Source organism: Callithrix jacchus, chromosome 5 (assembly GCF_049354715.1).
Source record: "Callithrix jacchus isolate 240 chromosome 5, calJac240_pri, whole genome shotgun sequence".
Classification (NCBI taxonomy): Eukaryota; Metazoa; Chordata; class Mammalia; order Primates; family Cebidae; genus Callithrix; species Callithrix jacchus.
Window position 1 is genome coordinate 32,104,469 of NC_133506.1, and position 27,100 is coordinate 32,131,568.

The following is a 27,100-nucleotide window of genomic DNA, read 5'->3' on the forward strand; positions in this document are numbered from 1 at the left end:
GGGGGGTTTGTGGCTCATGCCTGTAATCTCAGCACTTTGGGAGGCCAAGGTGGGCAGATCACTTGAGGTCAGGAATTCGAGACCAGCCTGGCCAACATGGTGAAACCCGCGTCTTTACTAAAAATACAAAGATTAGCAGGTATAGTGGCACACGCTTGTAGTCCCAGCTACTTGGGAGGCTGAGGCAGGAGAATTCCTTGAACCTGGGAGGTAGAGATTGTAGTGAGCTGAGATCGCACCAGTGCAGAGAGCCTGGACGACAAAGCAAAACTTATTTTTTTGTTTTTGTTTAAAAAAAAAAAAGGCCAGGCATGGTGGCTCACACCTGTAGTCCCAGCACTTTTGGAGTTTGAGGCGTGCAGAACAAGATGTCAGGAGGGCGGGGTGCAATGGCGCATACCTGAAATCCCAGCACTTTGGGAGGCTGAGGCGGGTGGATCACCTGAGAACGGGAGTTCAAGACCAGCCTGACCAACATGGAGAAATCCTGTCTCTACTAAAAATATAAAATTAGCCAGGTGTGGTGGCACATGCCTGTAATCACAGCTACTCATGAGGCTGAGGCAGTCAGGAGGATCGCTTGAACCAAGGAGACAGAGGTTGCAGTGAACTGAGAATGCACCACTGCACTACAGCCTGGAGTGAAACTCTGCCTAAAAAAAAAAAAAAAAAAAAAAGAGAGGGGGTCAGGAGAGCGAAACTAGCCAACATGGTAAACCCCCTCTGTACTAAAAATACAAAAATTAGCTGGGGGTGGTGATGTGTGCCTGTAATCCCAGCTACTTAGGAGGCTGAGGCAGGAGAATTGTTTGAACCAGGGAGTTGGAGGTTGTAGTAAGTGGAGATCACGCCACTGTACTCCAGCCTGGTGACAGAGACTCCGTCTCAAAAACAAACAAACAAACAGAAATTAGGCATGGTGGTGCACAGGCCTGTAATCCTGACTACTTGGGAGGCTGAGGCAGGAGAATTGCTTGAACCCGGGATGCTGGGATTTGGAGGTTGCAGTGAGCTGAGATCATGCCACTGCACTCCACCCTGGGTGACAGAGTAAAACTCCGTATGGATTCAGAGGCTGCAGTGAGCAGAGATCATACCACTGGACTCCAGCCTGGGCAACAGAGCAAGAAACCATCTCAAAAATAAACAAACAGGCCGGGCACGGTGGCTCATGCCTATAATCCCAGCACTTTGGGAGGCCGAGGCGGGTAGATCACTAGGTCAAGAGATTGAGACCATCCTGGTCAACAAGGTGAAACCCTGTCTCTACTAAAAATACAAAAATTAGCTGGGCATGGTGACATGTGCCTGTAATCCCAGCTACTCAGGAGGCTGAGGCAGGAGAATTGCCTGAACCCAGGAGGCAGAGGTTGCAGTGAGCCAAGATCACGCCATTGCACTCCAGTCTGGGTAACAACAGTGAAACTCCTTCTCAAAAAAAAAAAAAAAAAAAGGCAAGCTGGAGAGAAGAGAGAAATCTGTACCGACTGTTGATACAGGGGAGTTGCAATGAAGAATTTTTTTTTTTTTTTTTGAGACAGAGTCTTGCTCTGTCACCCAGGTTGGAATGCAACGGCACAATCTCAGCTCACTGTAACTTCCGCCTCCCAGGTTTAAGTGGTTCTCCTGCCTCAGTCTCCTTAGTAACTGGGATTACAGGCATGCACCACCATGCCTGGCTAATTTTTTTGTATTTTCAGTAGAGACAGGATTTGTCAGTGTTGGCCAGGCTGGTCTTGAACTCCCGACCTCAGGTGATCTGCCCGCCTCTGCCTCCCAAAGTGGTGAGATTACAGGCATGAGCCACCATGCTCGGCCAGGCTAATTTTTGTATTTTTAGGAGAGACAGGTTTTCACCATGTTGACCATACTGGTTTCGAACTCCTGACCTCAGGTGATCCACCCACCTCAGCCGCCCAAAGTGCTGGGATCACAGGCATGAGCCACAGAACCTGTCTGAGAAAGAGTTTAATTCATGCAGAGCCAGCTGTAGGGGAGACGAGTTTTATTATTGCTCAAATGAGTCTCCTTGAAAAAACTCCAGGATAGGGATTTTAAAGGAAAACTTAGTGTTGGGGGGGTGTCATAAAGTGCAGGGTGCTGATTGGTTGGATCAGAGGTAAAATCTTAGAGAGTCAAAGCCGTCTTCTTGGGCTGAGTCAGTTCTTGGATGGGGGCCGAAAGACCAGATGAGCCAGTTTATCAGTCTGGGTGGTGCCAGCTGATCCCATCAAGTGCAGTGTCTGCAAAATATCTCAGGCACTGATCTCAAGTTTTTAATAGTGATGTTGTCCCTAGGAGCACTTGGGGAGTTTTAGAATCTTGTAGCCTCCAGCAGTGTGACTCCTAAATTTCTAGTCTCGGCCGGGCGCGGTGGCTCAAGCCTGTAATCCCAGCACTTTGGGAGGCCGATGCGGGTGGATCACGAGGTCAAGAGATCGAGACCATCCTGGTCAACATGGTGAACCCCCGTCTCTACTAAAAATACAAAAAATTAGCTTGGCATGGTGGCACGTGCCTGTAATCCCAGCTACTCAGGAGGCTGAGGCAGGAGAATTGCCTGAACCCAGGAGGCGGAGGTTGCAGTGAGCCGAGATCGCGCCATTGCACTCCAGCCTGGGTAACAAGAGCAAAACTCCACCTCAAAAAAAAAAAAAAAAAAAAAAAATATATATATATATATATATATATATGTTACATAACCATCTAGGCAAGAAAATTCCTAGGGAATTCGTTTTAATCTAGGGCATATATTACAAATATTTTTAAACGACTTATTTAAAATCAAAGGTGGTCCTGCGGTGTTGGGAATGTAAAGTCTAAATACAGTCTAATCACTCTGGAGCTGTGTGACCTTGGGCAAGCTACCTAACTTCTGTTTGTTTATCAATCCGGGTCTTAAAACACTTTAGGGATAATAGAATTAAAGGAAATACAACTTGCATTCCCTACCAGCATTAGGTACCCAATAAAAGATACGTTCGCTGTTAATATCAATCAGAAAACTCGCACTGCAAAACTGAAACGCTTGTGTCCTAACAATTCAACAACGCATAGGCCCTTCCTCTTAACTTCGAAGTACCCTCTTTTGAATCTAAACGAAAATGAATGAATCAAAAGGAAAAACAGAAGGAAGCTGCGGGGCGTGCATTTATTTCCAGCTTTGCTGCCAGCAGAGTCGCCCGGCCCGCCGCCTGAGAACTCGAAAAACCCTCTCTGCTCAGCCTAGGGGTTCTCCCATGCTTGGAGCGGGACCTCACCTGGGAGGGACTTCTCTTACTCTCACTCCGCCCCTCCAGGAACAGGGCTGCGCGGCGGATGTCCCTTTTCGGGCGCCGTAGGCCGCGTTCCTATTGGCTAGGCCTGTTTGGCGCCAAAGCGCTGAGCGGAGACGGAGGCGAGAGGCTGGCGCTCTAGGACTGGAGCGAAAAGAGTGAGGCGGCCGAGAGCGCAAAGACCGTTTTGGCGTGAGAGCTCCGGGTCGGCAAGGTCACGGGAGCGGGAAGCCTCCGCCATGTTCTGCGAAAAAGCCACGGAACTGGTCCGGGAGCTGCACCGCGCGCCGGAAGGGCAGCTGCCTGCCTTCAACGTAGGGGCGGGTGTTCTCGGACGGGGCTTGACTGGGTTGGGCCCGGGGCGCTGGGGCGGGGCGGCTCCCGGGAAGGGTTTACTTTCGCACCTTGTTCCCTCCGAGGTCCCGAAAAGTGTTGTGAAGCAGCAAAACAAAATTCGGGAGGGGAAAGCGTCCGTCCTTAGCTCCCCAGCGACTTCGTGCGTCTCCTCGTCTGAGCACATTTGAGCGTTTTTCCTTGTCCAGATTGGTGCCCGTCCCTTTTGCAGAACGTTTACAGGTTGCCTGATAATTTCGCGTTTCTTGCTCACTCTGCCGTCCAAGCGTGGTCTATAAAAGCTAAGCCCGTGCACCTGGCTGGGATTCCGGTTCTTCTGTGCTCTCGGTTTTCTCATATGCAGAAATGGGGCTGGTGACAATAGTAGGCAGCTCATGACGCGGTGGGTGTAAAATGAATGGTACGTGACAGGGTCTCTGCATATGCCTTATATTCAGTAAGAGGTGAGTTAGTATTAGCCAATAATACTATTTTTCTGCTGCTGCTACTGTTGCTATTCATATTATGATAATTTGTACTTTTCTGTCACTGCTACCCCAGGCAGAGTGCTAAGCCTTGACTTTATCTCTTGTCTTTTTTTTTTTTTTTTTCTTTTTCTTTTTGAGACGGAGTTTCGCTCTTGTTACCCAGGCTGGAGTGCAATGGCGCGATTTCGGTTCACCGCAACCTCCGCCTCCTGGGTTCAGGCAATTCTCCTGCCTCAGCCTCCTGAGTAGCTGGGATTACAGGCACGTGCCACCAGGCCCAGCTAATTTTTTTGTATTTTTAGTAGAGACGGGGTTTCACCATGTTGACCAGGATGGTCTTGATCTCTTGACCTCCCGCCTCGGCCTCCCAAAGTGCTGGGATTAGAGACGTGAGCCACCGAGCGCGGCCTTTTTTTTTTTTCTTTAAGACAGTTTCTCTCTGGTTGCTCAGGCTGGAGTGCAATGGCGTGATCTCGGCTTATTGTAACCTTCCCCTCCTTGGTTCAAGCGATTCTCCGGCCTCAGCCTCCTGAGTACCTGGGATTACAGGCATGTGCCACCATACACAGCTAATTTTGTGGTTTTACTAGAGATGGGGTTTCTCTCTCCATGTTGGTCAGACTGGTCTCGAACTCCCGACCTCAGGCGATCCGCCCACCTCAGCCTCCCAGAGTTCTGGGATTGCAAGCTTGAGCCACCGCGTCCACCCTGTCTCTTGTCTTTCTAATCACCCTTTGAGGGCCCTGCATGGTGGCTCATGCTTGTAATCCCAACACTCTGGGAGGCTGAGGCAGGAGGATAGGTTGGGGTCCAGGAGTTCAAGGCTGGAATGAGCCATGATCACACTGCTGCATTCCAGCCTGAGTGATAGAGTGAGACCCTGTCCCAAACAAAACAAACAAGAATAACTTTTTGAGGTTTAAATCATTGTTTTCTACTTTTTTTCAGCTATATATGCATAGGATTGGGGAGATTTAAGTATATTGTCTTAGGTGACACAGACAGCAAGAAAGCTAGGACTTGAACCCTGGCACTGTGTCTCCAAAGCCTGCACCCTAAATTCTATATCTTACTCCTGTCATAGAGCAGCCATTGTGTGGCTGTCAGGACACATTCTGCTGGAAGAGGGGCAAAAAAATAGATAGTAGAATTCACTGCAATACATGATACCAAGGAGGTGTAGCAAGGAGCACAAAAGAGAAACACCAGTATGAGCTGGGGTAGAGGAGGTGACACTTGAGCCTTGCCATCCACGAGAATGCGGTCACAGCTCTGAGAAGGAAGTGAGGCATCCCACCCAGAGGATGCTACAGCACAGAGTCACATGGTCACACTGGAGAGGGTGACCAATAGGGCCTGTGGGAAGGCTAGGAAGGTGGCTCACGGCCTACATGAGTTTGTTTTTCACTTGTGAGGCATGTTGGGAGCTGGTAGAGGATTTTAGACGGGGAAGTGATAGGGTAATTTTTGTGGTTTGAAGATAACTGTGGCAGCAATATGGGAAACAGATTGAAGAGAGAAAAGAATGGGGCAGGGAGATGGCTAGTGGGTAGCTGATAGAGCAGGAGAGAGGTGTGTGGTCTGAACTGTGTCAGGTCAGTGGCACTGAGATCAATGTCTGGTTTTAGAGACATGAAGCAAACATGACTTGTAACTGTTAGAGCAGGGGCACAGATGGGGTGCATAATGAATGAGGGAGGTATCGGGATCTTGGAGGATCCTCAGGAAACTGAGTAAATAGCATCAGAGTTCAGGAGATAAGAGTGTGTTGGGAAAGGTAGTGAGTTTTGTTATGAACACTGAAGAGCACCTAGCCTGACAGTTGGATTGTCTTACAAATGCAGAAACTTAGACAACACAAATTATGGCTCAAGTTAAGGGACTTGTCTGAATTTACAGCCTATTGGAGGTTGAGCTTCACCTTGAACACAGGCTTTCCAGTTTCCAGTCAACTGTTGTTTCAAATTCAGAACAGTTATCTCATATAGAAAGTTAGAAGGCAGCAGTCTGCAGCTCAGCAGAGATGCTGGAATGCAGGAGTATGTAAATGCCCAAAATGTGACTGGAGAACTGCACATCAGGACACAGGCCTAGAGAGCAGAGAGACTGCAAACAGGTGCAGCCACGCTGGATTTGGGACCTGAGTGACACCAAGTTTAGCTCTCTGTTTTACTCAAATTTTAAGATAGATGTTGGGTCGTCACTTTGTGGGGCTAGGGGCTGGTTGGTCTTAGAAGTTGTAGAATGACTCTCTTGTGGGTGTTAGTTTGGTGGAGAACCTTTTGTCTCACTAGTGCCTTCCACTGACAAACCCACCTGATACTCAGGTGATTCAGCAGCCTGGAACACTCACTCAGCCTGCGGAGGCTGGCTTCTGACTCAGTGACGCAGAGGAAGGCTAACAGTGGGTCTGAGAGGCCCAAGGACGACACAGGCTTTTCCTCTGGAGTCACTCGTGCTTAAGTGCTGTGTTCAGCAAATTGAAAAGTGATTACCCCCTTTCTATATGCAGAACTGATACTTTTTTTATTAAAAAGTTTTTTTTTTGAGATGCAGTCTCACTCTTGCCAGGCTGGAATGCAGTGGTACGATCTTGGCTTACTGCAACCTCCACCTCCTGAGTTCAAGCAATTCTCCTGCCTTAGCCTCCCGTGTAATTGGGACAATAGGCACGCGCCACCACACCCACCTAGTTTTTGTATTTTTAGTAAAGGCTGGGTTTCACCGTGTTGGCCAGGATGGTCTCGATCTCTTGACCTCGTGATCTGCCCGCCTCGGCCTCCCAAAGTGCTGGGATTACAGGCGTGCTCCTCCACGCCCCGCCAGAGAGTACATTTCTAACAAAGTTAGGCCAAGCATAGTGGCTCACACCTGTAATCTCAGCCTGCACTTTGGGAGTCCAAGGTAGAAGGAACACTTTAGCCCAGGAGTTTGAGACCAGCCTGGGCAACATAGTGAGACCCCATCTTTACAAAAAATAAAAACTAAAATTAGCTGGGTGTGGTGGTGCACGTCTGTAGTCCCAGTAACTTGGGAGGCTGAGGTGAGAGAATTGCATGAGCCCAGGCAGTTGAAGCTGCAGTGAACTGTGGTCATGCTGTTACACTCCAGCCTGGGTGAGAGTGAATCTCTGCTCAAAAGGAAAAAAGAAAAAGGTAAGAAAATTATCTTGGGCTCAGATAGAAGTCATGCTTGCATTTTTCATCAGGAATTAGATATTTTGAGCAGAGTTGAGATTTTAGAATTGTGTCAGTTGTATATACCAGAGCATTTTTGCTAACATATATATTTTGGCCCTAAAAATAGATTGTGAAAAAGAGGATTGCTTCTCTTTGGATTGTTGGCAGACCTATTGTGCAACATTTAATCATTTCAGGCTGGATGTGGTGGCTCATGCCTGTAATTCCAACACTTTGGGAGGCCATAGCAGGCAGATCACTTGTGGTCAGGAGTTTGAGACCAGCCTGGCCAACATGTTGAAACCTTATCTCTACCAAAAAAAAAAAAAAAAAATACAAAAATTAGCCAGGCAGGCAGGGCACTGTGGCTTACGCCTGTAATCCCAGCACTTAGGAGGCCAACGTGGATGGATTGCCTGAGGTCAGGAGTTCAAGACTAGCTTGGCAAACATGGTGAAACTTCATCTCTCCTGAAAATACAAAAATTAGCTGGGTGTGGTGGTAGGTGCCTGTAATCCCAGCTACTTGAGACGCTGAGGCAGGAGAGTCATCGCTTGAACTTGGGAGATGGAGGTTACAGTGAGCCAAGATCATGCCATTACACTCCAGCCTGGGTGACAAGAGCAAAACTCGGTCTCAAAAAAAAATTAGCCAGACATTCGTGGTGCATGCCTGTAGTCCCAGCTACTCAGGAGGCTGAGGCAGGAGAATCACTTGAACTCGGGAGGCAGAGGTTGCAGTGAGCTGAGATGGCACCACTGCACTCCAGCCTGGGCCACTGAGTGAGACTCCATCTCAAAAAAAAAAAATGTTTAGAACTCTAATGTTTTATTTTTCCAAGGGAAAATTTGCCCCAAAGTGGGTACTAGAAAAACTCCTATGGCCGGCGGTGGTTGCAGTGAGCCTAGATCGCGCCACTGCATGCCAGCCTGGGTGACAAGAGCAAAACTCTATCTCAAAACAAACAAAAACTATGGCCTTTCTGTTTTTGAAATGCAAACTAAAAATACTATTCCTTTTTCTTTCTTTTGGTGTTAACCTTTTAAGACCATATTTTAGTAAATTATGAGTTATTTACATATTTTTCTTTATGCGTCATGCTTCAGTAGGACTATTGATTTTCTTGGGTTTTTTTTTTTTTTCGAGATGGAGTTTTGCTTTTGTTGCCCAGTCTGAAGCGCAATGGCACGATCTCAGCTCACCGCAACCTTCACCTCCTGGGTTCAAGCGATTCTCCTGCCTCAGCCTCCTGAGCAGCTGGGATTACAGGCATGTGCCACCACGCCCGACTAATTTTGCGTTTTCAGTAGAGATGGGGTTTCTCCATGTTCGTCAGACTGGTCTCAAACTCCCGACCTCAGGTGATCTGCCGGCCTTGGCCTTCCAAAGTGCTGGGATTATAGGTCTGAGCTACCACACCTGGCCGGACTATTGATATATTTTTATTCATCAATTTTATTGATGTATAATTACTTTAATAGAATTTTGAATTTTGACAAATATGTATGTCTTTATAATCAGCACCCTGATCAAGATTTCTGTAATTCTCAAAATACCTTATATATCCCATAAATATATATACCTTCTGTATACCCACAAAAATAAAAAAATTGAAAAAGATTTCTGTAACTTAGCCCCCTTTTGTAGCTGTCTCCCACCTATAGCCTTAGGCAACCATGCATTTGCTTTCTCTGACTACAGATGATATTACTCTTTTTAGCAAACTTTTCCTGTAAAGGGCCAGATGGAATCATTTCGTGTATACTCTTGTGTCAGGCTTCTCTTGCTCAGTATAACACATTTCAGATTGTCTTCATTGTTGTGTGTGTTGTCAGTAGTTCATCCTTTTTATTATACTAAATATTTCAGATAACTGGAGTCATACCATAGTTGTCCTTTTGTGACTGGTATCTTTCACTTAGCGTTTCCCTCTTGTTACCCAGGCTGGAGTGCAATGGCATGATCTCGGCTCACCACAACCTCCGCCTCCTGGGTTCAGGCAATTCTCCTGTCTCAGCCTCCTGAGTAGCTGGGATTACAGGCACACACCACCGTGCCCAGCTAATTTTTGTATTTTTAGTAGAGATGGGGTTTCACCATGTTGACCAGGATGGTCTCGATCTCTTGACCTTGTGATCCACCCGCCTCGGCTTCCCAAAGTGCTGGGATTATAGGCGTGAGCGCCTGGCCGCTTCATCCCTTTTTATGGTTGAGTTATATCCCATTGGTGTAATTTAGTTTATTCGTCTATCAGTTGATGGTCGTTTGGGTTGTTTCTACATTTTGACTGTTATGAATAATGCTGCGATAAACGTGTACTTTTTTTTTTTAATAATGCATAGATCTGTTATACACCCTCTTCACATCCTCCTTAACCTCCAACAGTTAGTTACACAGGTACAAAGTGGGTTGGTGTTTAGAGAAAGCAAGGAAATGGGGCTTAGTCTCCTGTGAAGGTAAGGGTGAAGTTAAGGACTAAGGAAGACTATAGGAGTTGATATATGAGGGAGAAGGAGTTCAGAGTCATGGGGAATAGAACGTGGCAAGCAGTTCCGACAGCTTGAAGCTCCTAGGATTTGCAGACATCCTGGGAGGAGTGCTGGAATTCCACAGGTTGGCATAAAGATGATGTCAGTTTTATGTAAATGTCAGGGGAAATGTGATTCTTACCCATGTCGGGATTGTCCCATCAATTCTCATTGATTTTGTATTCTAAAATTTTCCAAATGTTATTGCTTCCTTCCGTTTAATCTGATAGTTCCTTCACCCAAGCTTCCATTGTTTTTTGCTGAGACTTCTGCCATAACTTCCTAAATGGCCTTTTGGATTCCTGTACAGTTAGCTTTTGTATCTGTGGGTTTTGTGTCTGTGGCTTCAACTAACTGTGGATAGAAATTATAAAAAAAATAAATAACAATATGACAGTAAAAATAATATACATTTTTATGTATAAAGTATAACAACTATTTACATTGTATTATGTATTATAAATAATGTAGAGATGACTTAAAATACTATATGTGGGAATGTTTTTATATAATGGGTTTTCTGTTTTCTTGACTGTGTGTGTGTGTGTGTGTAGATATATACCTAAAAAGGGAAATGGTGGGTCATATGGTAATTCTGTGTGTAGCTTTCGAGGAACTGCCAAGTTTTTTCTTACAAGCCTATACCCTTTTATATTCCCACCAGCGATGTACGAGGGCTCCAGTTTCTCAGCATCTCACCAAACACTTGTTATAACCTTGCCAGTGCGGTGCAAAAGGACTATTGCTTTTTGCTAAGGTTTATGAATAAAAGATACAGTTCAGTATTGTTAGAATATTGCCACAGAATTGGTGGGGAAATCAGTGGATTTCAATATCAGTTTATATGTTCCAGGAGGATGGACTCAGACAAGTGCTGGAGGAGATGAAAGCTCTCTATGAACAAAACCAGTCTGATGTGTAAGTTTCATAAGATTGACATTCTAAAACAATTTAATGTTTAAGATGTTGAAGTCAGATAACCTTGCATTATTTTTTGGATGTGATTTTTAAAAATTATCTGCTCTAGCTGTACAAATTAGCAAAAGTCTTTAGGGATTTGTTGTGTGGCCAATAGGAGTTGAAAGGAATTAGAGTAGACCTGAAATAAATGACATACCCTAAAATAAAAAGTAAAAATAGGCCAGACGTGGTGGCTCATGGCTATAAATCCCAATGCTTTGGGAGGCCGAGGCAAAAGGATCACTTAAGCCAGGAGTTTGAGACCAGCCTAGACATATAGCAGGACCTGTCTCTATTAAAAAAAAAATTATCTGTGTGGGGAGGCACACATCTGCATTCCTAGCTATTCAGCAGGCTAAGGTGGGAGGCTTGCTTGAGTGCCGGAGTTCGAGGCTGCCATGAACTGTGATCGTGCTACTGTGCCCTAGCCTAGGTGACAGAATGAGATCTCCATCTCTAAAACTCAAAAACCTAAAAAGTGAAATACGTGGTTCCCATTGTTTATATTTTTATCAATAGATGCCTTAGTGAGTTTATTAAAGGGAGAATAGGCAGTTTATAAATGTATGTAAATAGGAGCAGCAGTGATTTCTGGTAATTTGAGTGGAGTTCACTGAGAAGTAGGGCTACTGTGGCTGGGCGCAGTGGCTTATAACTGTAATCCCAGCACTTTGGGAGACTGAGGTGGGTGGATCACCTGATGTTGGGAGTTTGAGACCAGGCTGACCAACATGGAGAAACCTCGTCTCTACTAAAAATACAAAATCAGCTGGGCATGGTGGTGCATGCCTGTAATCCCAGCTACTTGGGAGGCTGATGCAGGAGAATTGCTGGAACCTGGGAGGGGGAGGTTGCGGTGAGCCAAGGTCACACCATTGCACTCCAGCCTGGCAACAAGAGCAGAACTCTGTCTTAAAAAAAAAAAAAGAACTAGGGCTACAGAAGGCTTCAGTGTAGTAGGTCCAGAGAGGTGACTAGATTTATCGACTGCAGAACTTAGCATGGTAGCTGGCACAGTGGAGAATTTGGGCTGGGCTGTATGGCAAACTTCATTTGTTCCTCTGACACCAAAGGTAGGCAAGTACTGGATCACAGTTGAAGTATGAAGGTCTCAACTTAGAAGTCTGTCTGTGACATGAGGTTTCATCTTTGGCCTTGTTAGCTGCAGTGTTTTAATCAGTTACTTGGTTTTAGAAATCAGTGCTATGCTGGTCAGATCTGTGGGGACATAAAATGATAGGAGCATTTCCAACTCCTGTGTTTATGGAGCGATAGAGAAAAATCTTTACAGGTAGACTTAGGAACGGGAACCTCAACAGATTTGCAGTAAATGTAAGGCAAATGTAAAGTCCCGAGCTCAAGTCCCCAAGTCATTCATCGATTTACTCAACAAATGTGGACTAAACAAATAACTATCAATCAATGGCTCTGGTATTTTAGCGGTAAACAGCAGTCAAGATGCCTGTCCCTGGCCCTTACCGTCTAGCGCAGAAGACAGATATGAAATACAAATATGCCAAATTGGGATTCAGGCTGTGAAGGAAATCAGAAGAGTGCAAGGAGAAAGAAATAAATAGAAGGTCGAATTTAAATTGATGAATCAAGGAACTTCTCTCCAAGGAGGAGACATTTCAGCTAAGGGCTGTGGGAGAGGCAGGTCTTAGCAAGGTAGTAATTGTGGGCAGAGAGCATTCTAGGTGGAGGGAACAGCATATGCAAAAGGCCTTGAGTCATGGAAGAGAATGGGGTACTTGGGAAACAGATTCTTTTTTTTTTCTTTTTTTGAGGTGAAGTTTTGCTCTATTGCCCAGGCTGCAGTATAGTAGCGCAATCTCTGCTCACTGCAACCTCTGCCTCCCAGGTTCAAGTGCACCTGCTACCACACCCAGCTAATTTTTGTCTTTTTAGTAGAGATGGGATTTCACCATATTTGCCAGGCTGGTCTTGAACTCCTTGTGATCTGCCTGCCTCAGCCTCCCAAAGTGCGGGGATTACAGGCATGAGCCACTGTGCCAGGCCTGGGGAACTGACACTTAAAGAAGACTTATGTGGCTGGAATTTGGGAAGTGGCCAAGGGTGATATCAGATGAGTTGTAAGTGTGAGCAGGTGGTGGCATGTTTGTGTCTTAAAAGATTATCCTGGTTGCTGTGTGGAGGGGCTGAGAGGAGGGGGAAGCTGGTCACCAGATTACTAGTGGGGTGACCCAGACTTTGTAGAAAGTGAGCAGGTTATAGATGAGTTAGAGGTCAGCCTATAGGCCTTGGTTTAATAAGGGAATGATTTTCTTGTATTCCCTGTGTTTATGCCATTCACAAATTCATGATCCAGAATTTTGTCCTCCACCTTCCTAGTTTCTTTCTTGGGAGGCAATGATTGTTATGTTTCTAGTTAAAATTATTTGTGAGCCTTGAGACGGTGGCTCATGCCTGTAATCCCAGCACTTTTGGAGGCTGAGGTGGGTGGATCACCTGAGGTCAGGAGTTCGAGACCAGCCTGGCCAATGTGGTGAAACCCTGTCTCTACTAAAAATATAAAAATTAGCTGGGCGTGGTGGCGGGCGCCTGTAATTCAAGCTACTGAGAAGGCTGAGCAGGATTGTCACTTGAACCTAGGAGGCGGAGGTTGCAGTGAGCCAAGATCATACCACTGTACTCCAGCCTGGGGAACAAAGCAAAACTTCATCTCAAAAAAAAAAAAAAATTATTTGTGAAAAGAAATCTATTATTTTTAAATTACTCATGTATAAATGTGAATTTTTTTTTTCTTTCTTTTTAGTAGAGACAGGGTTTCATCATGTTGGTCAGGCTGGTGTCGAACTCCTGACCTTGTGATCCTCCCGCCTCGGCCTTCCAAAGTGCTGGGATTACAGATATGAACTGCGGCACCTGGCCATAAAATGTGAAATTTTTTAGGAAGTCCTTACGTGCTTGATGAAGTACTCTACTATTAGGTTGAGTATTTTTTCTTTATGCTGTTTTCTTACAATCCAGAGCATGATGTAAACAATGTACAGAACAAATCTGACTTTCATAGGGTGGCAGAAGTGTATAGAACAGCCCTAGAAGACATGACAGGATGGGACATGTATTTTCCCTGTGTTATCAGGGCCTAGCACAGTGCCTGGCATAGAGGCAGGCGCTACATGAATGAATTCTTTTTGTATTCATCTGGTTGCTTAAAAACTCCAAAGGAGATTTTTATTCATTCAGAAGTTACATGTACTTTTTATAGGGTAAAACCAAAATTTGCAGTGTCAAAAATACTGAAGTATATACATACACATACTTGGAGAGCAGCAGATGTTTTAGTTGAATGAAAGGCCATTTTGACTCTACTTTACCTCACTTTATTATAATGAGGATTTGGAAGCTCCACTGGAACGGAGGTACTGTGTAGAATAACAGCATGACGTAAGACCATAATCTCACGTCCATCACGTTAGGTTTGTCTCTTATCTCAGCATGATAATGGAATCCCAAAAAGTGAATGAACACAGTGTCTTTTAATCAGTGCAGAAATGCCAAGTACTAAATGCCTAAACAAAACATATTTGATAGTATGATCTTGGGCAAGTTGTTTAGCTTTTGGCTTTTTCATAATAAAAGCTGTGATGTACAAATAGTTATTATTTGCCTAGTTTAACTGCTAATCACAAGTGGATTACAAATAAGCATGTAAGTCAGTTGTTAGTTGACTTTGAAAATTTTACTTATCCTGAAAAGTACATTTTTTTTTTCTTTTTAAATGCTCCTATCAGGAATGAAGCGAAGTCAGGTGGACGAAGTGATTTGATACCAACTATCAAATTTCGACACTGTTCTCTGTTAAGAAATCGACGCTGTACTGTAGCATACCTGTAAGCTTCTCAGGTTTTGCTTGGGGTGGCAGGGTTTTCTGTGTGGTTTCCCAGTTGACTATCTCAAATGGGTAATGTTAAATCTTAGATTTCTCTCTCTTTACAAGCATTTTAAATTTTTCCTGTTTTTTATTTTTTATTTTTTTGGAGATAGAGTTTTGCTCTGTCGCCAGGCACCAGGCTGGAGTGCAGTGGCGCAATCTCGGCCCACTGCAGCCTCTGCCTCTCAGGTTCAAACAATTCTCCTGCCTCAGCCTCCCAAGTAGCTGGGGCTACAGGTGCATGCCACCACGCCCAGCTAATTTTTGTATTTTTGGTAGAGACGGGGTTTCACCATGTTGGCCAGGATGGTCTCAATCTCTTGACCTTGTGATCCACCCGCCTCGGCCTCCCAAAGTGCTGAGATTACAGGCGTGAGCCACTGTGCCCGGCTGACACTTTTAAAAGTAGGGAGAATAATACTATAATGAACCCCAGTGGAACCATCATATGGTTTTAACAGTTTTAATTTTTTTGCTATTTTGCCATATTTTCTTCATCGTGTTTTGCTTGTTGGTGCCACGCTATTTTTTTTTTTTAGACAAGAGTCTCACTCTATTGCCCAGGTTGGAGTGTAGTGGCGCGATCTCGGCCCACTGCAACCTCTCCCGCTGGAGTTTAAGCAATTCTCCTGCCTCAGCCTCCTGAGTAGCTGGGATTACAGGCCGCTGCCACTGTGCCCGGCTAATTTTTGTGTTTTTAGTAGAGACGGGGTTTCATCATCTCGACCAGGCTGTTCTCGAACTTCTGACCTTGTGATCCACCCGCCTTGGACTCCCAAAGTCCTGGGATTACAGGTGTGAGCCACCACGCCTGGCCAGTGCCATACTATTTAAGTGCATCATGGTGTGTCACTACTGAATATGGTTGTGTTCTTACTATTTTTCTTCTTTGTCTTAGAAATAAGGACCTTTGGTTGCGTCTGGTGGCTCACACCTGTAATCTCAGCACTTTGGAAGGCTGAGGCAGGTAGATCACGAGGTCAGGAATTCCAGACCAGCCTGGCCAACATGGTGAAATCCCATCTCTACTAAAAAAAAATACAAAAATTAGCTGGGCATGGTAGCAGGCACCTGTAATCCTGGCTACTTGGGAGGCTGCGGCAGGAGAATTATTTGAACCTGGGAAGTGTAGGTTGCAGTGAGCCGAGATTGTGCCATTGCACTCTGGCCTGGGTGACAAGAGCAAAACTCCATCTCAAAAAAAAAAAAGAAGAAGGAATAAGGACCTTTGGCCAGGCACGGTGGCTTATGCCTGTAATCCCAGCACTTTGGGAGGCTGAGGTAGATGGATCACCTGAGATCAGGAGTTCGAGACCAGCCTGGCCAACATGGTAAAGCCCTGTCTCTACTAAAAATGCAAAAATTAGCTGGGCATGGTGGTGGGTACCTAGTCATAGCTACTTGGGAGGTTAAGACAGGAGAATCGCTTGAAACCGGGAGGCGGAGGTTGTAGTAAGCTGAGATCACTCCACTGCACTCCTGCCTGGGTGAGAAGAGCAAAACTGTCTCAAAAAAAAAAAAGGAAATAAGGACCTTTGGGACCTTTTTCCCTGGACTACTGTGCTGCTGTCACACATGGAAGAGTGGACAGTACATTCAGGCTGACTTTTCAGACTGGGCGTATGTTCCTCTCGTTGTCCCTAAGATGTCTTTTTAGAGCCGGTATGTTTGCATCAAGGTCCAAATAAGTCCACACATGATCCCCCTTTTATTCTTAGGCCACCCAATGCCTTCTTGATGTCCTAGGTATGACCGCTTGCTTCGGATCAGAGCACTCAGATGGGAATATGGTAGCATCTTGCCCAACGCATTACGGTTTCACATGTCTGCTGAAGAAGTGAGTTAACATTGTTCAAGTTTATAAACTGCGATAATGCTAACGTTCTGGCACTGTTGTATAATAGTGTTTATTGGTATTCCTCTTTTTGTTCTTAATGTATGTTTTTCCCCAATTTTTGGCTGGTATTTAGTGTATAATGTTAGGGAACTATGTGGTGAGGAGTAATTCTAAATGATGTGTGGAAAATCATTATTAAAAAAATAGAGTCCCATGATGTTACATTAGTGATCCATCAGTGGCATTGAAAAACTGACATTATTATTTGGGGATATTCCGTAAAATGTTTATATATGTATATATACTTTTCCTAATAAATGCTGCAGATTCCTATTTGCCTAGTCACTGAGGCAAAGAGCTAGCCCATTATTTAAGGACACAGGATTGGAGTCAGGTGAACTTAGGTTCAAATCCTGGCTCTCTGCTGTCTAATCTTGGGCAAGTCACTTGACCTGTTTCTGTGCCTCAATTTCCTCATTACAAGATGAAGATCATAGTACCTATCCATTACAGGTTGTAGTGACTTCTGACACTATCTGCAGCTCAACCAGACATTATGGGTTAAGCACACAATCTTCCGTAAGGCTGCTCTCACTTGAGTCACCACCCATAAGTTTGGGGATCCCACTGTTAACCTTAAGTTCAGTAATTCACTAGAATGGCTCATAGAATTCAGAAAATCACTGTACTTAAAATTACAGTTTTATTATACCAAAAAAGATACAAATCAAAACCAGCCAAAGGAAGAGACTCACAGAATGAGGTCTGAGAGGGTCCCAGATTGAAGCTCCTAGAATCCTCACCCTGTGTGATCAGGATGCAGCATAATCTGGGCATATTTGTAATATGCCGGGATTATAATTACAATTATATAATAATAACACGCAGAGTCTCATTAACCAAGGAAGCTCTCCAGAGTGTTTACTGGGGCTTCATTGCATAGACATGATTGATTAAATCTTTGGCCCTGTGATTGAGGTCAATCTCCATCCCTCTTTCCTTTCCTGGAGGTCAGACTAACATCAGGAAGCCCAAAGGGCCAATACTTTAATCACATGGTTTGTCTTTCTGGAATGGCGAGCCCCAACTCTGAGTCATCTTGTTAGCACAGACTAGGTAGGGCTTCACCACAAGTCACCTCAGTAGCACATACTCTCAGGGCACATCATGAATAACAAGACATTTCTATGACTTGAGAAAGTCCAAGAATTTAGAGGCTACCTCCCAGGAATGAGGGAGAGGTGCACCAAATTCTTTATTCTACAACAGTCTTATTACAAGGCCTATCACAGGGTTACTTCAGGTGATCCATGTGGAGCACAGCATAGGATGGCACCCAATAAATGTTAACAGTTATTATGTTAGAGTTGCATAGCACAGAGCTTAAGAAAGCAAATATGCAGTACAGCAGACACCACTGCTCATGTATACCTATGTAACAAACCTGCATGTTCAGCACATGTATACCAGAACTTAAAGTAAAATTTTAAAAAAGAAAGCAAATATTCAATGTGTTTGCCATTAGATTCTGCACAATTTGAAAGTGATCTATTTATTATAGCTTTGTTTTCATTCTGTCCATTTTCTGCATAAATACATGAGTGATCTATACCTCAGATTTACCAGTTACTACAAAATTGGTAACATGTTAATACTTCACTTTGTTTTTGTGCTCTTTGTGTTCAAATCTACTTACATCAATTGAACTTTGGGGTATTTCCCATGTATTATGGTGAGATGAACAGAACGCTATGTTGTTTCTCTAATTATTTTTTTCCTACAATATTTTACATTATTTTTTTGAGATGGAGTCTCGCTCTGTCGAGCAGGCTGGAGTGCAGTGGCACGATCTCAGCTCACTGCAACCTCCACCTCCCGGGTTCAGGCAGTTCTCCTGCTTCAGCCTGCTGAGTAGCTGGGATTACAGGCGTGTGCCACCACGCCCAGCTAATTTTTATATTTTAGTAGAAACAGGGTTTCACTATGTTGTCCAGGCTGGTCTCGAACTCCTGACTTCGTAATCTGCCCGCCCTGGCCTGCCAGCACTGGGATTATAGGTGTGAGCCATCGTGCCCGGCGATTGTTTCTTGTAATTTTGTAAATGATTACAAGCTACGTTTATTCAAGCACATCAATTAGATTTCATATTGGACATTGTTTCTCTAAGGATGACACTTTTCTGTGATTACTGAGTTCCCAAAGTCAGTTACTATTTTAATAAAATATAACCATGTTAACAGCAAATAAAGAATATTAATGGGTCTAGAGATTAAGTTGTTTGAGAATAGTGAAACCTGAGATAGTTTCTTGGAAGAGTTTGTGAATTACTGCAAAATTGGCAAATGACTTCCTTCTACCCCAGTGTCCTCATCTATAAAAAGGAATATACCAGCCTGACCAACATTGTGAAACCCTGTCTCTACTAAAAATACAGAAACTAGCTGGGTGTGGTGGCTTGTGCCTGTAATCCCAGCTACTCAGGAAGGCTGAGGCGAATCACTTGACCTGGGAGGTGGAGGATGTGGTGAGCCGAGATCACGCCACTGCACTTTAGTCTGAGCGAGGGAGTGAGACCCTGTCTCAAAAAAAATGAAAAGAAAAAAATGGAATATACATGGTCTCTGTCTTTCAGTAGTGGTGTTTTGGAAAAACTTAAGGATGACAAGAGATTAATACAGATATACTCTGTAGTAGAACACAGACATCCCTGCTTGAGGCAATTGCATGGTGCCAACTGCATCAACCATTTTGGAACAGTAACAAAGAATATTTCCAGGTATCCCTGACAACTTACAGGAGCCCATGAGGTCTGAGTGTCAACATGGATGTCTGTGTTGTTCAAGGATAGTGCTTCAGTGGGTGATGCCATGGGCCTGAGTCTGCCACCTGAGTTCAGATCCCTGCCCTGTTAACTCTGAGCCCTTTGGTAAATTATCCAGTTTCTCAAAGCTTCAGTCCTTCACAAATAAAAGAAAAACGTTAATAGTAGTTACATGATGGAGCAATGACAAAGAGTAAATAAAATAATGCATATTAAAATTTTAGCAAATTCCTGGTATATAGTAAGCACTTTATAAATATTAGTGGGGATGATGATGTCAGTATTGTTGACTTACAGTAATAATACAAGTAAAAGCAGAGCTAAAATGAGGTTACTAACGTGAAACAGATGGTAAATGTCTAGAGAAAACACCATTGGAAAATGTGAAAGTACATGGATAATAAGTAAAAATCATCTTAGCATCATGATTTTAAAATAGTAACATCTTTCACTTTTTAAAAATAGTAACATCGTGGCCAGGCATAGTGGCTCACACTTGTAATCTCAGTACTTTGGAAAGTTGAGGTGGGCAGATCACCTAAGGTTGGGAGTTCAAGACCAGCCGGACCAACATGGAGAAACCCCATCTCTTCTAAAAATACAAAATTAGCTGGGCATGGTGGCACATGCCTGTAATCCCAGCTACTCAGGAGGCTGAGGCAGGAGAATTGCTTGAACTTGGGAGACAGAGGTTGTGCTGAGCCCAGATCGCACCATTGCACTCCAGCCTGGGCAACAAGAGGGAAACTGTCTCAAAAAAGATAGTAACATCTTTTGTTATTTGACTTCCAAACTTTCTATTTAAAATCTTCAGGCCACTAACATATGAGAGATAGTGAAAATAGGTATTCTTTTCTATTAATATTTTTCCATAAGGAAAAATAAAATAGAAATTTGTGACCATATCAGTATGTTCTTTTGTGGAAGAAACGTGCTTATTCTATGTTGCCCTTTTGTCTGTGAATGAGATTGAATGAGGGTAATACCCTCGTTGTCAAAACAGCTTGATTTTTTCTACTTCATCTTCTCTTTGGGGTCTGTTACACTCTGCTGTTCTCATTGGAGACACCATAGAAAAGACCACAGTGGAAAAACCCATGTTTTGACTCACTTAGCAACATCTCTGTCAGAAAACTTTTCTTCATGCTTACCAGTACAGATGTCATCTTTTATCCTTTGTATTGTAAAAGACAGTACAGTTTTTAGCACCTCGGCATATACCTTTTAAATCTTTTAAAATCACTTAGTTTAACCATTTGCGTTGTAAAAGCTAACATAAAAACAGACACACGCAAACATATCCAAAAAGGTGCAGAAAACGAAGATGTACAGCCAGTGATGTGTCACTGAGGAATTCTCGTGTACCCATCACACTGTTCAAGAAAGAATATTGCTCCAGAAGCCTTGTGTCCCTCCTCCCAGTGATCACTACTCTCTTGACTTTTGTGCAGACTAATCACTTCCTTATTTTAAAAAATCTTACTGAGCTGGGTACAGTGGCTCATGCCTGGAATCCCCTCAGTTTGGGAGCCTGAGGCAGATGGATTGCCTGAGCTCACAAGTTCAAGACCAGCCTGAGCAGCAGGGTAAAACCCTGTGTCTACCCAAAAAAAAAAAAAAAAAAAAAAGCCAGGCGTGATGGCTCACGCCTGTAATCCCAGCACTTTGGGAGGCCGAGGCAGGCAGATCACCAGGTCAGGAGTTCAAGACCAGCCTGGCAACCCTGTGTTTTTCTTTTCCTGTCCTGTCCTGTCCTGTCCCTGTCCCTGTCCCTGTTCCTGTCCCTGTCCTGTCCTACAAAGAAGCTTTGCTCTTGTTGCCCAGGCTGGAGTGCGATGGGGAGATCTCGGCTCACCACAACCTCCGCCTCCTGGGTTCAAGTGATTTCCCTTCCTCAGCCTCCTGAGTAGCTGGGATTACAGGCATGCATCACCAAGCCTAGCTAATTTGTTATATTTTTAGTAGAGATGAGGTTTCTCCATGTTGGTCAGGCTGGTATTGAACTCCCCACCTCAGGTAATCCGCCCGCCTTGGCCTCCCACAGTGCTGGGATTACAGGCATGAGCCACTGCGCCTGGCCACTTCTGTATAAATTTTAGACTCAGTTTGTCAAGTTCCATTTTTTAAAAAGTTAAGATTTTGATTGAGATTGAATTGAATCTATAAATTGTTGACATTATTACAATACTGAATCATCCAATCTATGAATGTGGTATATACTCAGGTCTTTCATTTCTTTCAACAGTTTTTTTTTTAAATAGCAGATTTACTGAGATATGATTCATACACTGTGAAGTTTACCGTCTTAAAGTGTACAATGCAGTGGTTTTTAGTGTATCAGAGTTGTGCATCCAATACCACCATCTTATTCAAGAACATTTTCATGACCCTACAAAGAAGCCCTGTGCCCTTTATAGTTACTCTACGTTTTCTTCCCTCCTCCCAGCTCCTGGAAATCCCACATCTACCTTCTATCTGTAGATTTTCCTGCTACAGGTTTTCCATATGAGTAGAATCATGCAGATGTGGCCTTTTGTCTTCCCTCTGGTAATGGCAGCACGTATCAGAACTTTCTTGCTACTTATGGTTGAATAATGTTCCATCATATGGGCACACGTTTATCAGTTGATGGACATTTGGATTTTCTTAATGTTTTGTAGTTTTCAAAAATAGCATCAATGCAGAGTTTGAAGGTATAATTGTGAATGGTGTCTTTTTTGTGGTTCTGTTTCTGGTCAGATGTTCCTAAGGTTTGTTATTAAGTATGCTGAAACAGAAGCTCTCTGAGAGCAGAGAATTTTGTTCACTTTACTGAATGATTCATCCTAAGTACCCATACCAATATTATTGTGTATTGTATTATTGGAGGTGATCAGTAATATTTTAGTGTAAATGAATGAATGGTCACAATAGTGATTTCTGTTGGGAAGTGTGTTGTTTACAAATGGATGAGTTTACAGTTTGTGTAAGTTTTCCTAGAATTTTGTCAAATGATCATCTCTGTTTGCAGATGGAGTGGTTCAATAATTATAAGAAATCTCTTGCTACTTATATGAGGTCACTGGGAGGACGTGAAGGTTTGGACATTACACAGGATATGAAACCACCAAAAAGCCTGTATATTGAAGTATGTATATCTTTTTAAAATGCATTTTTCTTTAATGTGTAGATTGCGCTACCTTTTAAGAAGAGGGGAGTATATGAATATGTGTTAGCTTCTATTAAAATAGAAAAGAATTATAGACCAAATCAAACAAGCTACCTGTAGGGGGATGACAGAATACAATAGAATAGTTATAATTTTCTGTTTATACCTGTTTTAATACTTTTGACTATGGAACCATATAAATGTTTTAGCTATTACTAAAAGTTAAATCAAAATGGAAAATCAGTCCCTAAATTTCAAAAGTAAAATGAACAAGTGTCTGTTTTTTAAATACAAAAAATACATATAAAATCTGCCATCTTAGCTATTTTTAAGTGTACATTTCAGTGGTATTAAATATTGTTTAATATTACATGTTTTGTAACCATCACCACCATCCATGTCCAGATTTTTTTCATCTTATAAAAGTGAAACTCTGTACCCATTAAACAATAACTTCTCAGTACCCCCACCTCCCTTCCCCCAGCAGCCACCATTCTACCCTCTCTCTCTTATGATTTGGACTGCTATAACTACCTCATGTGAGTAGAATCATATAGTATTTTTGTTTTCATTAAAAAATAATTTCTGAGAACCTGCAAATGACAAGTGTTTGGGTTTTTGTGACTAGCTTATTTCACTTAGCTTAGTATCTTCAGGGTTCATTTCTGTGGTATTTGTGGTAGCGTGTGTCAGAATTTCCTTTCTCTTTAAGGTGGAGTAATATTCCTTTGCTTATCCATTCATCCGTCAATGGACACTGGGATACTTCTTCATTTTAGCTATCATTTTATGATTAATGCTGCTATGAACGTGGATGTATCAGTCTCTTTGAGGCTCTGCTTTTAATTTTGGGGTTGTTTTGTTCATGGTGTTTCATTCTTACTGCCCATGCTGGAGTGCAGTGGTGTGATTTCAGCTCACCACAACCTCAACCTCCCAGGTTCAATTGATTCTCCTGCCTCAGCCTCTCGAGTAGCTGGGATTACAGGCGTGTGCTACCACACGTGGCTAATTTTATATTTTTAGTAGAGACGGGATTTCTCCATGTTAGTCAGGCTGGTCTTGAACTCTTGACCTCAGGTGATCTGCCCGCCTCAGCTTCCCAAAATGCTGGGATTATAGGCATGAGCCAGCATGCCCAGCCTGTGTGGAGAATTTTTGCATTAGTATTTATAAGGGACATTGGTCTGTAGTTTTTTTTGTAGTATCATTTCTGGCTTTGGTTATTAGGGTAATGCTGGCCTCATAAAATGAGTTAGGGAGAAATTTTAAAAGGCCAGGCGTGGTGGCTCATGCCTGTAATCGCAGCACTTTGGAAGGCTGAGGCGGGTGGATCACCTGAGGTTAAGAGTTCGAGACCAGCCTGGCCAACGTGGTGAAACCCTGTCTCTAATAAAAATACAAAAATTAGCCAGGCCTGGTGGCAGGTGCCTGTAATCCCAGCTACTCAGGAGGCTGAGGCTGGAGAATCGCTTGAGCCTGGGAGGTGGAGGTTGCAGTGAGTTAAGACTGTTTCCTGTTCCACTGCACTGCAGCTGGGCAACAGAGTGAGACTCTACCAAAAGAAAAGATGAGTTAGGGAGCTGTTCCCTCCTTTTATATTTTTTAGAAGTTTCAGAAGGATTGGCGTTCTTGAAATGTTTGATAGAATTACCCAGGGAAACCATCAGGTCTAGGGCTTTTTTTTTTTTAGATGGAGTCTTGCTCTTTAGCCCAGGCTGGCGTGCAGTGGCGCCACCTTGGCTCACTGCAACCTCCACTTCCTGGGTCCTGGTTCAAGCAATTCTTCTGCCTCAGCCTCCCAGGTAGCTGGGATTACAGGTGTGCACCACCATGCCCAGCTAACTTTTGTATTTTTAGTAGAGATGGAGTTTCACCAGGTTGTTGGACGGCTGGTCTTGAACTCCTGACCTCATGATCCACCCACCTTGGCCTCCCAAAGTGCTGGGATTACAGGCATGAGCTACTTTGCCCAGCCAGGCTTTTCTTTATTGAGATATTTTTTTTATTAGTAATTTAGTCTCCTTACTGGCTACAGGTCTATTTTGATTTACTATTTCTTTATGATTCAGTCTTGATAGGTTTGTGTTTCTGGGAATTTGTTCATGTCATCTAGGTTTTCCAGTTTGTTGGTGTACAATTGTTCATAGGACTCTTAGAATCCTTTTTATTTCTATAGAATTGGTAGTAATGAGCTCACTTTCGTTTCTGATTTTAGTAATTTCAGTCTTTTTTTATTCTTAGTCTACCTAAAGGTTTGTAAATTTTGTTGACCTTTCCAAATAATCAAATTTTAGTTTTACTTGTTTTTTGTATTGTGTTTCTGTCTTTATTAAGCTCTGTTCTTATCGTTATTTCCTCCTTCTAGCCCTTAGGTTTAACTTGCTTTTCTTTTTCTGGTTCTTTAAGGTGTAAAGTTAGGTGGTTGGTTTGAAATCTGTCTTTGTTTGGTTTGGTTTTTGTCTTTTTCTGTCTTTCTCTTTTTTCTCTCTCTCTTTCTTTCTCTTTCTGTCTTCCTTTCTCTCCCTCCTTCCCTCCCTCCCTCCCTCCCTCCCTCCCTCCTTCCCTCCCTCCCTCCCTCCCTCCCTCTCTTTCGTTCTTTCTATGTTGCGACAGGACCTCACTCTGTTGCCCAGGCTGTAGTGCAGTGGCACTGTCTCAGCTCACTGCATCTTCCACCTCCAGTGTTCAAGTGATTCCTATGCCACAGCCTCCCAAGTAGCTGGGACTACAGGGGCATGCCACCACCCCCAGCTAATTTTTGTATTTTTTGGTAGAGACAAGGTTTTACTGTATTAGCCAGCCTGATCTCGAACTCCTTACCTCAAGTGATCTGCCCACCTTGGGCTCCCAAAGTACTGGGATTAGAGGTGTGAGCCGCCATGCCAGGCCTTGTTTTTGTTTTTGAGATGGAGTATCACTGTGTTGCCCAGGCTGGAGTGCAGTGGTGTGACCTCAGCTTAGTGCAACCTCCGTCTCCCCGGTTCAAGGGATCCTTCCCCCTCAGCCTCCTAAGTACTGGTACTAACAGGTATGTACCATGCCCAGCTAATTTCTGTATTTTTAGTAGAGATGAGGTTTAGCCATGTTGGCCAGGCTGGTCTCCAACTCTTGACCTCAAATGATCTGCTGCCTCGGCCTCCCAAAGTGATGGGATTGCACGAGTGAGCCAGCATGCCTGGCCATGACGTCTGTTATTTTTAGTGTAGGTGTTTACAGCGATAAATTTCTCTTCGTACCGCTTTTGCATCTCATACATTTTGATGTGTTATATTTTTGTTTTTTCACCTATAAGTATTTTCTAATTTTCCTTATTTCTTCTTTCATCATTGGTTAAGAATGTGTTGCTTGTTTGTTTTGAGACAGGGTCTTGCTCTGTCACCCAGGCTGGAGTGCAGTGATACAAACAGGTTCATTGCAATCTCTGTCTCCTGCCTCTCCCTTCTGAGTAACCGGGACCACAGGTGCATGCCACTATGCCTGGCTAATGTTTTTTTTTCTTTTAAAGAGACAGAGTCTTGCTATGTTGTCCAGGCTAGTCCCAAACTCCTGGGCTCAAATAATCCTCCTATCCTGGTCTCCCTCAGTGCTGGAATTATAGGCAGGAGCCACCACACCTGGCCTAAGAATGTATTGTTTAATTTCTACAAATGTGTGAGTTTTTCAGTCTTCCTTCTGTTATTGATTTCTGACTTCATCCCCTTTGGTAGGATAAGATACTTTGTATGATATCTATCTTTTTAAATCTACTGAGACTTAATTTCTGCCTAAATTGGGTGTATCCTGGAAAATATCCCATGTGTACTTGGGATGAATGTGTATACTGCTTTGTTGGGTAGAGTGTCCTGTATGTGTCTGTTATATTTATCAGTTTTTTTGTATTAAGTCCTCTATTACCTAGTCTCTGTCTTGTTCTAGCCATTATTGAGAGTGGCTGGTCTCGAACTCCTGACCTTGTGATCTGCCCATCTCAGCCTCCCAAAGTGCTAGGATTACAGGCATGAGCCACTGCACCCAGCCCATTTAATATCTAAAATTATAACACTGTAGCTGGGCGCTGTGGCTCACACCTATAATCCCAGCTCTTAGGGAGGTAGAGGTGGGAGGAAAGCTTGAGCCCAGGAGTTCGAGACCTGCCTGGACAGTATAGTGAGACCCCATTATTCACAAAAAAGGAAAAAACAAAAAGACTAAAAATAAAAATAAATAAGTGTAACACTTTAATTTCAACTTACAGCAGGTTGACTTCAATGACATACAAAAATTCTGATCCTTCCAAGCCTTATCCCTATTTCTTTCTATTGTTGATGTCACAAAATTACATGTTTACATGTCGTGGACCCCAAAACATAAACTAATAAATATTTTAAATGTATCAGTTTCTTAAATTGTGCAGAAAACAAAATGTAGGGTTGCAAAGTTACGTTAATACTAGCTTTTAGACTAATCAGTGTTTTTTAAATGTGTTAGTCACTGAAATCATGTTAAAAACAAAAAATACGGCCGGGCGCAGTGGCTCACGCCTATAATCCCAGCACTTTGGGAGGCCGAGGCGGGTGGATCACGAGGTCAAGAGATCGAGACCATCCTGGTCAACAAGGTGAAACCCTGTCTCTACTGAAAATACAAAAAT

The 27,100-nt window shown here is 43.4% G+C and overlaps 1 protein-coding gene across 6 annotated transcripts in view; it reads left to right on the plus strand.

Annotated features, from left to right (window-relative positions):
• The window catches only part of GINS1 (GINS complex subunit 1), a 43,137-nt gene that overhangs the window by 1,257 nt on the left and 14,780 nt on the right, over window positions 1–27,100 (plus strand). For 2 of the 6 annotated variants that reach the window (XM_008995873.5, XM_008995875.5), the window contains exons 1-5: window positions 3,366–3,589; window positions 10,657–10,721; window positions 14,522–14,620; window positions 16,408–16,498; window positions 22,330–22,446. In XM_008995873.5, coding sequence (XP_008994121.3) covers window positions 3,515–3,589; window positions 10,657–10,721; window positions 14,522–14,620; window positions 16,408–16,498; window positions 22,330–22,446 — 447 coding nt within the window. In that variant the 5' untranslated portion in view covers window positions 3,366–3,514. Of the gene's footprint in view, window positions 1–3,365; window positions 3,590–3,691; window positions 3,852–10,656; window positions 10,722–13,571; window positions 13,715–14,521; window positions 14,621–16,407; window positions 16,499–22,329; window positions 22,447–27,100 lie in introns of those variants that run through there. The other 4 variants (XM_035298533.3, XM_035298534.3, XM_008995876.5 and 1 more) reach the window with 3 other exon arrangements.